The sequence below is a fragment of the Setaria italica genome, chromosome IX, assembly GCF_000263155.2.
Source record: "Setaria italica strain Yugu1 chromosome IX, Setaria_italica_v2.0, whole genome shotgun sequence".
Classification (NCBI taxonomy): Eukaryota; Viridiplantae; Streptophyta; class Magnoliopsida; order Poales; family Poaceae; genus Setaria; species Setaria italica.
This window is the reverse complement of record NC_028458.1, coordinates 46,189,497-46,201,036: the sequence shown is the minus strand read 5'-3', so window position 1 is coordinate 46,201,036 and position 11,540 is coordinate 46,189,497. Positions and strand designations below refer to the sequence as shown.

The 11,540-nt window shown below is 44.0% G+C and overlaps 1 protein-coding gene across 2 annotated transcripts; it reads left to right on the top strand.

The window, feature by feature from the left end:
• The first annotated feature begins 2,680 nt into the window (after positions 1 to 2,680).
• LOC101784319 (ribosomal RNA-processing protein 17) lies at positions 2,681 to 11,075 on the top strand. Of its 2 annotated transcripts, XM_022823591.1 has the most exons (7): positions 2,681 to 2,944; positions 4,610 to 4,685; positions 4,802 to 4,942; positions 8,699 to 9,064; positions 9,190 to 9,295; positions 10,316 to 10,436; positions 10,536 to 11,075. In XM_022823591.1, exons 4-7 carry the CDS (start codon positions 8,883 to 8,885, stop codon positions 10,805 to 10,807), a joined length of 681 nt encoding a protein of 226 aa, XP_022679326.1. In that variant the 5' UTR covers positions 2,681 to 2,944; positions 4,610 to 4,685; positions 4,802 to 4,942; positions 8,699 to 8,882; the 3' UTR covers positions 10,808 to 11,075. The 2 variants fall into 2 exon arrangements, with proteins under 2 accessions (XP_022679326.1, XP_004984351.1); XM_004984294.4 differs by lacking the exons at positions 2,681 to 2,944; positions 4,610 to 4,685; positions 4,802 to 4,942 and having other exon boundaries at positions 5,181 to 9,064.
• Positions 11,076 to 11,540: the final 465 nt, after the last annotated feature.

Below are 11,540 nucleotides of genomic sequence, written 5' to 3'. Positions count from 1 at the left end.
AGGCACCGCGCTAGCTACTACCACGGGGAGCAGCAGGCCCGCCGCCGGGGACGAAGACGATGCTGCACTGGCAAGTGGCAAGTTAACGGACGACTGGCACCGATCAGAATGGCATGAAACTGTCAGCAACTTATCACACCAGGCCCTTGTTTACTTCCCAAGTTGAGGTGCCAAATTGGCATTTTGCCATAAATGCGACACTGTAGCGTTTCGTTTGTATTTGTGAATTATTGTCCAAATATTGACTAATTAGGCTCAAAAGATTCGTCTCGCAAAGTACAACAAAACTGTGCAATTAGTTTTTGATTTCGTCTACATTTAGTACTCCATGCATGTACCGCAAGTTTGATATGATGGGGAATCTTCTTTTTGCATAGTGTCAAAGTTGGGAGTTTGGAGGGAAGTAAACAAGGGCCAGACTGAGATACATACATGTCAGACAGAGCAACACACCAGTGCTGCTATACACATCTAGAAAACAAAAGAATGGGCTCCAGACGAGCTTATTTCTCTTTTTTTCTTTCTTCCTCTAGTACACATCTTTCCATTGTGCCAATCTGTCACTAAGACTCCTTTGTCCCCTCACACTGAATTTGCATGGCAGCTGACAAATGTATCCGGAGGCAAAAAGATTGTAGTCGATGAATGGCCTGGCGCAACTAGACTGAGGCTCTTAACAATTGAGCCATATACATCATATGTAACACAGTGACAAACGCCGAGTTCTTCTTTTGTCAGTCAGCCACTAGAAACGACGGCGCCGCATTTTCAGGTAGAGACGATGATCCGTCGAAAACGACGGGCAGGTACCCGGTAGCAGCCTTGTACCTCTGCTGAATCTGAATAAATTCCAAGGCGAGAAAACCACGAGCGCCTTGTGGAAAGGATATTATCAGTATGTGATGTTACCTCTACGATCTTTTCACTGCTCCTTGCGCAGTTCTTCCCGATAGCACAAACCGTGCCGCCGGAGCCTCTGCCGGTGATCTTTGCGCCAAAAAAGACTAGGGCTTCCACCTTCTGATGTTGTCCTCCGTTGCATTTCTTGTACCAGATTAACTAGTATGCCAGTGAGTCAGTCCCATCAGAACCAAGGCCACACACGCTATAGCTGTTGTGGCACTGCCAAAAATATTTGAAGAAAAATATGTCAGCAGTATGCCGTACGATTTCCTCGACTTCATGTTTACAGAGGTAACCTCATTGTGCAATAGGGGTAGAGAAAGTTACATCATGTGAATAGAGACTCAAACTCACCTGGTACATGAGTTCTCCGAGGGCTCATCTGTATTGCCTGCTGCTAACAATGTTTTGAAGGTCTGCAGACCAGAAATAAATCTGTAGATTATATTCTACAACCAAATTTCAGTTAAACATCGTACCTTCTGACAGAGCAAAGCAAGATCTCTTGGGTGATGTTTAAAGCTATGGACAAGTAAAAAGGAAACATCAAAGATGCTATTTAGAGACGACCATAGGCAGAGTTCATGATAGGCTAAAAAGCCATTGTAAATCTACAAACCATAGGCAGAGGCAATAGCAGATATTGCACATTGTGGCAACCTCCACTGATGCAGAGGAAGAAACACCTTTGCCTTCTGGTACAGCAGATGAAACCTGGAGTTTTAGAATAGAAAGAAAAAAAGGACGGATTGAGTGATTACAGAACTTAACATGAGCAATTGCACGCTAATGAAAACTTGGGTGATTACCAGACTGCTCATACTGTCAGTGAACTGGATACCAAGCTCAGTCATCAAAACTAGAATTGTTCCAGCACATATGCAAATATAATTGAGTAGTTGAAACTCTGAAGCGAAATAAAAGTTATTGCCATACTTTTGGGATGGATTCTGACAGAAAAACTCTTTGGCTTTTTCAGAGGATATTGGTTTTTCACCATCCATAAAATATGAAAGGTCCGTATCGAAAGTTGGTGCGCGGTTACTCAACTTAGAGCCAAATGATACCTGTGAGATAATCAGGTTTATAATAGGTCAATCATTGAAAAATCATGGGAGTTAATACAATGCAAAACAGTCAGATCAAAAGAACAACTACTTGGTAAAATGCAATTATACTAAAGTTCTAATTAGCCAACGTAAGCACTACTATTAGGCCTCCTATTGTAATCCAACTCTAACCCACGCCAATCCACATCAAGTTAATTTATTTTTTCAACCCAACTCACCCCATATTTATATTATCTAAACCCAAGCCAATCCACCCTACTAGAACCCATGGGTTTGCTATATAAAACTACGGGCTCATATAAAAAAACTCGTATATATTTGAAATAAATGTGAGTCCGACGTGTGGGTCCGACATGGATCGAGATATGCTAAAGGGATTTCGGCCGCTGAACTGGGGTGAACGTCGGTGTCTGGAGGCCTCATCGCCGCCGGTTCCGGCCGCCAGGGGGAGGAGGGAGAACGAGCGGTACCCTATTTGTAGAACCTTCCTAATTAATCGCGATGCAAGTTAAGAAAATTTTTAAAAATATAGCCCTTAATATTTTGTGGAATCCACCTAATTTGGATCGCGATTATTGACCGCGATCCGATTCAGGAGGTTTCGTGTCCCTCGACAACAAAACCCCTGATTTGCATCACCACTTTTAATCACGATCCGATATTTTGCATAATACCCCCTAACATGAGTCCGGTACTTTTCAACCATCGACGGAGCCGTGGCTTCGCCGGCGATCTGCGGCCGTTGGCGCACGCGTACCTCCCGGCCGCACCTAGACGTCCCCCTCGTGCTCGTCCTCCCTCACCCTTCTCCGTCCCCTGCTGTACGAGGCTGCCGCTGAGATGGTACGGCGGCTAACCGGATGATCTACCTCTACTGGAGCAGAGCTTCTCCGAATCCACCGCCGCCGCCGTCCTTGGAGTGGCCGAGTGGGTCTCTCCTCCAATCCAAGGAATGCAGGCCTGGCACCGAGGTGATACAAATTGTATTCTCAACTTAATTGTTCAATTAATTTATGATATATCTTCTATTCTCAAAAAGTTTGCACCTCCGTTTCCTGTAAGTTATCCATGGGCCGGGGCAATTAGGTGCTGCATATTAGATGCATGATAGTAGACAGGAAGTGATAATATTTTGCCTCACACATAGGAATTAATTCTTTGTTTGATTGTTTCAAAAATTCTTGCAAGGATTAGTTTCCCCTGCTATGATTAATATCCTGGGTAATCATGTTTTTAGCTCTATTTAAGATCGCTACTTTGTTTAGTATGGACAATTCCTGATGGAACATTCTTCTCTGTGATTTCAGACTTATTTTATGGTTAACTTCTGTAAATCATATATTTCATAATTTGACTTTTGCTAACCTTCGATCATGCTTTCTTAACTGATATAATGTTCAGATCTCCTATCTAATCAAATTTGCTACGGACATAGACATGAATATCATATCCGTTTTGAAAAATTGTATATAAAAGCCTACCCTTTTACTGTAATTGACTCCCATATTTCCATCGCCTTTGTACATATTCAGGTTGCCTCCAAGTTTAAATTGAGGTACAAACTATTACTTACCTATTCCTATCAGTTCAGTGAATTGGGTCTGCTTTGAGACCGTACTGTGCCTTTACATATTAAATTATAAAATTGGTGGATAGCTACGCTGGCTAGCCCGGTGGCCGAGGGGAACGGGGGGAAAGGGTTGCGGACCCTAATTATACTCGTTCTTTGGGAGATCTGGCTAGAGAGAAATCGGAGGGTCTTCCAACACAAACACAAGACGGTTACCCAGATAACCGACGGCATCAAGAACCAAGCTGTGATGTGGGTTGCTGCGGGAGCTAAACACTTGGGGGACTTTCTCTCAGGTTGAGTGTCCTGTTTTGTACTAGTTGTCATAGCGGAGTTCTGCCTCCCCATTTCAGGGATGCGAGTGTACAGCTTGTATAGTACGTTTGTATACGGCCCGTCGGGCTTTTCCTCTCTTTTAATATAGCAACAGCTCTCCTGCTGGCTTGTTTCAAAAAAAAAATTATAAAATTTAATAGTTTTTCTTCTGATGCTAAATATGGATGCCATTTTTCTTTGGAGCAAATGGTTTGACAAATGAGTGTGCGCAGCATGGCATGCTGGTTTAACATGCCTGCAGTTTTGTACTAAAACTTAGTTTGTGAGATGCTCTGTTAAAAAAATGAAGTACTTTGTATGATTCAACATTTTGACTGTATCTTGTCTAGCACTAATTCGAGAGCAACCCTCTGTACAGGGGGTGAAAATGCTTTTTGTGTTTCTTTTTGCTCTCTTTGCCTGCATGTATATTACCTGCAAAACTATTTTCCATCTAAAAGTATTATATATGCTATATTTTAAAAATCTATTTCTATGTTAAATACTTATGTTACATACGCAAATGTAGCCTAAACATGGTGTATACCTGATGATCAATGTCAGTTACAAATCTAAATGCTGGGCTTGCAATATTCCCATTAAACATCTATTATCAATCAACACATGTTAGTTTGCTTGTCCTATGTGCTGTAACCTATACAGGGTTATCTCACGTTTATTTTGATTGAATTGTATTGTTACTATTTCTTTAGCCAGAACAGTTGCCTCACTGCTGTCTATCTTTCTGCAGGACCATTGGTATATATTTGGTTCAAGTCCTCCATCAAAGTCTAGAAGAACTGCCTTAGATCAAAGGATCAGATTTAGTATAATATGCTACCTTTCTCCCAGTCATTTCTAAAGCTAATTGTAAGGAAGAGCAAAAAAGGTCGGAGATTTTAATAGCTACAAGATTGATGGTTTTAATGTTGCCTATTTGCAGTTTTTGGTTACGGACCTCATTCACTTTTGACCATTGCTATTGGGGTTCTTGGGTATCTGGTTGGATCTATACTGCTGCCAAAAATCAAGATTCCTGCAAGCATGAGTTTCCAAGATTAGCATTCTAGAAATGCATTGCCGGGTAAACTCTTCAGTCTCTGTTCCTCTCATTCTTTTGTGTCAGAGTACCACTTTTTAAATTTGGAGTAGAATGCTTAATATATGGCCTATTTGGAAGTGTCATGGCTTTCAGGTACAACCAGGGCACATGTTTGTCTGAGAATTTTACTTTTACTACAGGAGCCAATGCAGAAAAAAATAATCCTAATAGGCTTCATGCTTGCTACTTGAATTTTATTCTGTGAGGTTCTGTGGTTCTTAGTTTCAGAAAATTTCTTCTCTTCAGGGTCTCAGGTTATAGGTGGTTGGATTTACTTTTTAATCTAGCCAACACCTTTGTGGCCCTTTGATATGCCATTCATCGATATAATGTGAAGCAGAATTCTAACAAAAAACCAGAACACTAACAAAAAACTATGGGGGAACGCCAAATCCAAACTACTCAACAGGCACAAGGTTCGGTGTCGGCCAGAAGTTTGGCCCCACATGTATAAGCCTCTTCAGGTCCAACCATCACCTCCTCAGGTATCAGCACCAGACTCCAGATCGTACACTTGCAACACCCACCTCTCCATGGACAGAGGCACACCTTGAGGGTGCCCCATCTTCTGAGCAGTTTTAGACTGCCTCTTCTTCACCTGCTTCGTCATCCTGTTAGCATTTTTGGTCTTGTTGCCACCATCCTCAAGTTTGAGGTCAAAAGCTCCTCCTTGTCGGCTGGGCACAGAATTTGCCACTTCTGTGCCAGCCTCACAATCCTCATCAGCAAGTGCTCCATATTCTGCCAAGTAATTTTCTGAAAACAAAAATCAGTCCTTAGTTTCCAAATCCCCCAAAGAGCGGCTGAACTAAAAACATTAACTGCAGTAAATCTCTTATTGCTAATAAGCCAACATGAACCGATGGATTCAAAGGACACTCCTATATCCAAGCCTAGAGCCTGGGAGATTCTACCCCACATTACTTTTGCTACTACACAGTCAAAAAATAAATGTTGGCTAGTTTCATTCTCTATGCAGAACATCATTGAGCTATCTTCTACTTTTTGCCTTTTAGTCAGGTTATCCCTAGTTAACACTTTGTTTTTGGACAGGCGCCACAGGAAAAAAAAAATGAACCCTTGGACGAATTTTTAAAGCACAATTACTAGGCATACAAAAAAGGTAAAACACCTCTAAAATTGGTAATCTTGTATAGAGTTTGGGAAGAGTAAACCCCGTTAGAACCAACTGCCAGGTCATGGCATCTTCCTCATCATTCAAGGATATAGTGGAGGCTAGTTGAACCACATCCAACCATAGCCTCCCTAATCTCGCATCCACCATCCTTCTAAAAGTGCATTTCAGGTTCTCTCCATCCCACAAGCTTGCTAACCTGTTTTTTCATTAACAATGGTATATAATCCCAATGCTGGATAGCTAGATTAGAAGGACCTAACCAATTATTTTCCCAGAATTTGACTTTTCTACCATTACCTATCTTCCATTTGAAACCAAATTTTGCTACCCACATCAAGCCTCTGAAGTTATGGATTCTGAAACTATTTGGTCAAACAGATTATAGATGGCATTTTACTCAAGAAGAGTTCATGATAAGGTTAAATATGTAGTTCAATCCTATAGGCAGCTGCAATAGCACTATAGCAGACATTGTTGAAACCTCCACTGACGCCACTGTTGATGTTCAATTCAGATCAAACACTTCACTCACACCACTACCTATTCGTATTATAGAACCCAATATTACTGAGTACTCCAGAACTCCCAAAATTCATTGGTAACTATATATTCCGAAGTGAATCAAGGAGCCAGTTAGCAAACTATTCATTGATACAGTACTCCCATCAATATGTTTTATTCCCAATTGTGCACTTTTAAATTCCTAATGCTGGCAAGCTACATCTAAATCCCAGCGACTCATTTGTACTGCACACAAATAGCTCGGTTGGATTGAACGCCAGAAACTAAAATGTTGTAGCCTCTTTACCTCCGCTCTCGGACGGAGAGGATCTGCTACAACCTACTCTGCTGCCAGTGGACTGCTAGAAACGCGGCGGCGCATGGCAACGGCCGATGATGAATAAGAGTGGTAGGCTAACCTTAGTAAAAGCTAACCTCTCGGCCATCCCCATCTACCTCAGCCATTGCATGGCAAGGGCCGATGATGAATAAGAGTGGTAGGCTAACCTTGGTCAAAGCTAACCTCTCGGCCATCCCCATCTACCTCATCATGGCTGACAAGCTCCCACCCTGGGTGATCAAGAAGCTGGACAGTATCCACAGGAATTTTCTTTGGAATGGCACAGACAGAGCAGTGAGGGGAAAAATGCAGTTGCCTGGCCAACTGTTTGCCGTCCGACAATAGAGGGCGGACTCAGTGTCATCGACTTCAAACTGGCCAGCTTCGCTCTGAGGGCAAGGTGGCTGTGGCTTCAACGCACAGACATGGACCGCTCATGGTCAGCACTGCAAATAAGAATCGAACCTGAGGTACATGCTCTATACAATGCTTCAGTCACGGTGCAAGTAGGCAATGGAGAAAGAACAATGTTTTGGACAGATAACTGGATTGATGGACGCTCTGTCAGGATGCTAGCCCCTAACCTACTGTCCGTGATTCCAAAACGAGCACTGAAAACAAGAACTGTTGCGCAAGGCATGGATGGACGCAGGTGGATAAGGGACATTCAGGGAGGACTATCGATCCCAGTGCTCATGGAATGCATCCAGCTATGGGACACTCTGTCGAGTTGGCACCTTGCTCCAGAGGTTTCCGGACACATTCCGATGGAAGTGGACAGCGGATGGATCTTGCACAGTAAAATCTGCTTACACCACGATGCACAAGGGAAGCACGCAGCTGCAAGGAGCAAGACGCATATGGAAGAATTGGGCACCTCCCAAAGTCAAGTTCTTCACATGGCTTGTGTCCCGCGGGAGGATCTGGACTGCAGATCGAAGGCGACGACACGGACTGGATGCCCATGATAGCTGCTGGATGTGCGATCAAGAGCCGGAAACGTGCGATCACCTCTTGGCCAAATTGCAGCTACGCCAAGGAAATTTGGTGGAACGCGCTCAGCTGGATGAATTGCGTTTGTGTTTTCCCAGCGAATCAGAGCACTTTGCAGGACTGGTGGGAGAGCTCCAGAAGATTACAAACCAAGGAACGACGAAAGGGTTTCGACACGCTCTTCATGCTGGTCATCTGGTTGCTGTGGAAGGAGCGGGACAGCCGGCTGTTTGATCAAGTCTCCTCCCCCGTGCGAGTGGTTACGGAGCGCATCAAGCAAGAGATCCATCTTTGATTGAGGCGGGGGCCGCAAAGCTAGGTTGTTTAAGACATGAGTACTAGTACGCTAGTTAGCACTCGATAGGCCGATGTTCCTCAGTAGACACCTCTACTGCTCTTGTGGAGGCAATGCCCCACTCGTGGATAAAATGATGCGCAGCTCTCCTACATATTTGAGAAAAAAAACACAGCAGCGGAGTTGGAGACGCAGCCACTGGTCAAGAACGACGAGATTGCGGGCCGTAGAGCAGCGTGGAGGGCGCAGAGGAGTTCCGGAGCTCGCCCAACTAGATTGCGGTGGAACCCTGTCAGCGACCACACCGTACCGTAGGATTCTTAGCGCCGCCGAGAGCCACACCGCCATGCATGGGAGCGAGCGAGGAGAGTAGTAAGCGAAAATAGGGACTAATTTGCAAATTAAAGGGTTTCTTACAAATTTTCATAAAACCCTCTATTTTGAATCACGACTACCACTTGCGATCCACAGGTTTTGTGTAAATACAAGAGTTGCAGGTTTTGCGATCGAATTAGGGACCCTTCTGCAAAATACAGCATCGCTCCCCTCCCGACCTGCTGCAGTGCTGCCCCTCCGGCCCGCGGCTGCCCTTCTCCTCAAGGCGGCGGCGCGCTTGTGTGGGGGGAGGGAGGGGGTGGGGAAGAGTTGTGTAGCCATGGCGTGGGAGGAGGAGGCCGTGGAAGAGGAGGAATACGGGGAGGAGATGGCAGCGTCGGAGTCGGAGGCGGAGGACGTCGTGGTGGGACAGATGCCGACGGTGATGGTGCCGAAGCACATCAAGAAGCGTTCCCTCAAGAACAAGGCACTCTCCGTCACCCTTGACAAGAAAGCCCTCAGGTGCCGCTTTCGCCTTCGCCAATTAACCATCCCCATCCTATTTCTACTCCATACGCGTAGCTTGTGGCGTTTTCCTCCTTTTTGTTGCCTATTGTATCAATACGCGACGGATCTTGGTTTGGCAGGGATTTCGTGACTGGGTTCCACAAGAGGAAGAAGAAGAGGAGAAAGGAAGCGCAGAAGGTCTTGCAGGAAAAGGAGAGGAAGAAGAGAATCGAAGGACGCAAGAGGGTAATTCACACACACGAAATCTTCTCTCCCTTTTCTGCAATTTTATGGTTCTTGGATGATATATTGGTTCTGGAATCCTTGTCTGAACGGTAACATTTGTTCTTGCATTAGTGAAAGGCAATGCTCCCAGAGAATCATAATTGACCATCGAATTTCTCCTGCAAATCATAACAGGATGTGAGGTTCATTTAGAAGTGTGTGATGCGATGCTGCAAGATAATTGTCAGATTGAAAGTCAAAAGGGTGTGTGCTCCTATTGTGCACATTGAAATTTAGAAGACAGCTACATGAAGCACACAAATTGTTAAATAGTACTACCTCCGTCCTTAGATATATGTTGTTTAGGACAAGCTAATTAGTTCAAAAATGAACTAATTGGCTTGTCCTAAACGTCATGTATTCAAGAATGGATGGAGTAATTGATGGAAATCACAAGTGGAGTAGCTGCGTAGACAGCTAACATTTTTAGCCTTTGTGGTCAGTGGAAGATGCAGAAGTGCATCATGTAATGCAGTCTTGATAGCTGAATTATGTGCCAGTTGGTTATTTTGTAGTATGGTGGGAATACCTCAAGTTTTTTTTACGAAATAAGATTTGGGTACAACTCTGAAAGGGTTTAATGTTTTTTTTTGAGCTAAATACAGTAGGGGAAACCCCTACTGTGGTATTTATTATATAGATAAAAAAGACAGAGGTTTTAAAAAAAACTAGAAAGAGAAACTTCACAGAAGGCTGTTTAGCCAAACAGAAACGCTGTGACTAAGAGGGGGTTTTAATCTGTGCACGTGAAGCTTTACTGTCTGTGCAAAGCAACTTTTCCAAGACTCCAAAGAGGCCTGAATTCCTCTGAAGATCTGCGCATTTTGTTGTTTCCATATTTCCCATGCTGAAAGGGTTTAATGTTGTCTTCAGTCAGCTTGTGTTGTGTTTACTGTGTCACAATGGTAACATAAACTAGACTTAGTCTAGGTTACTGGTTATTGCCTGTTGATTTTGCTGAGCTGTATCATTTTGTTTTAGAGAAAACAAGAGAAAGAGATTGCTCTATATGGTAGAGTACTGTCATCGGCTGATGCTGAATTAGAAAATGAAGATATTGGCGATGGTGGTGAGGAGATGGAAAATGATGAATCTTTGTCTGGTGAGTACATGAACAAAATTCATAACTGTTGCTACCACATTGTATGTTGTTTCTAGAAATGAGTGCCTAAAATTTTCTAACAATTGAATTTCTGTCCAGAAATAAAAACATATGAAGATGATGCGACTAGAATTATAGTGACCACTAGTGAAATTACTTGTGAAGATGATGACATTGGACCCAGAACTGTTGGCCCTGTGTCAGCAGGCTACACCAACAAGAATCCCAGCTCGGTGGCCAAGAAGAACTCCAGCTTAGGCGTGAAGAAGAAGCCACAGAAGAGAACGTTCAGGAACAAGAGCAAGGCAAAAAAGGGTGACAAGAAGCGGGGCGCAGTAAAGGGTAAAAGGAAGGGCAAAGGGCGGAAGTAGTGTTTTCAGTCTGTAGAGAAGAATCCTATGGCTAACTGGGCTGTGGGTAACCTCATGTAAGACATGACTTGATCTGCACTTGTTTGTTGGTCATCCATACTGGGCTCAGTGGGCTGATATCCTGATATGCTAAGCTTCGAGTTGTGCTGCTGAGGGGTTGAGTTGTGCTGCATTTCGGCTGTCAATCTCAGGGTTCATGAAAGAACTGATTTAATCCTAGTTGAGATAATTTTAGTGACAGTTTTTGGCCCTTTGGGCTACTCTTTCCTGACATGTTCACATGGTCATCGAGCCAAATGCTGATTTACTCCTAGGTTGCCAACAGTAGCACCGGCTATACAGCAAGCATGGGTGCCAACTGCCAATGTTTTAAATGATTGCCAAGATTTACTGGTAGTGTTTTAAATGAGGTGTCCATTTCGGCTGCCAAAGCCCAATGGCATCAAAACGGGTGCTTAGGTTTATAACTCTCAAGATTACTAGTGTGTTTAAATGAGGTGGCCGGCTACATCGATCGTAAAAGTGGTAGACAACAGGCCATTCACAAGCAACGGCTCTTGCCTGGACTGAGAGTCTGAAACGTTACTGTCTGCTGCCTTCACGCTACTGTTTGCTGCCTTCTGAACTTCAGAATTTTAATTTGAATTGAATGGAGGAAGAGGCCGTCCCTGGCAAGCCGCGGGCGCGGCGCGCTGGTGCTATGCCGGTGGCCCGTTCGGCCGTGCCGGCAATG

Coding starts and splice junctions, on each gene's coding strand:
- LOC101784319 (XM_022823591.1), top strand. CDS start 8,883: ATGGCGTGGGAGGAGGAGGCCGTGGAAGAGGAGGAATACGGGGAGGAG. Junction 9,065..9,189: donor CTTGACAAGAAAGCCCTCAG/GTGCCGCTTTCG, acceptor TTGGTTTGGCAG/GGATTTCGTGACTGGGTTCC. Junction 9,296..10,315: donor GAATCGAAGGACGCAAGAGG/GTAATTCACACA, acceptor ATTTTGTTTTAG/AGAAAACAAGAGAAAGAGAT.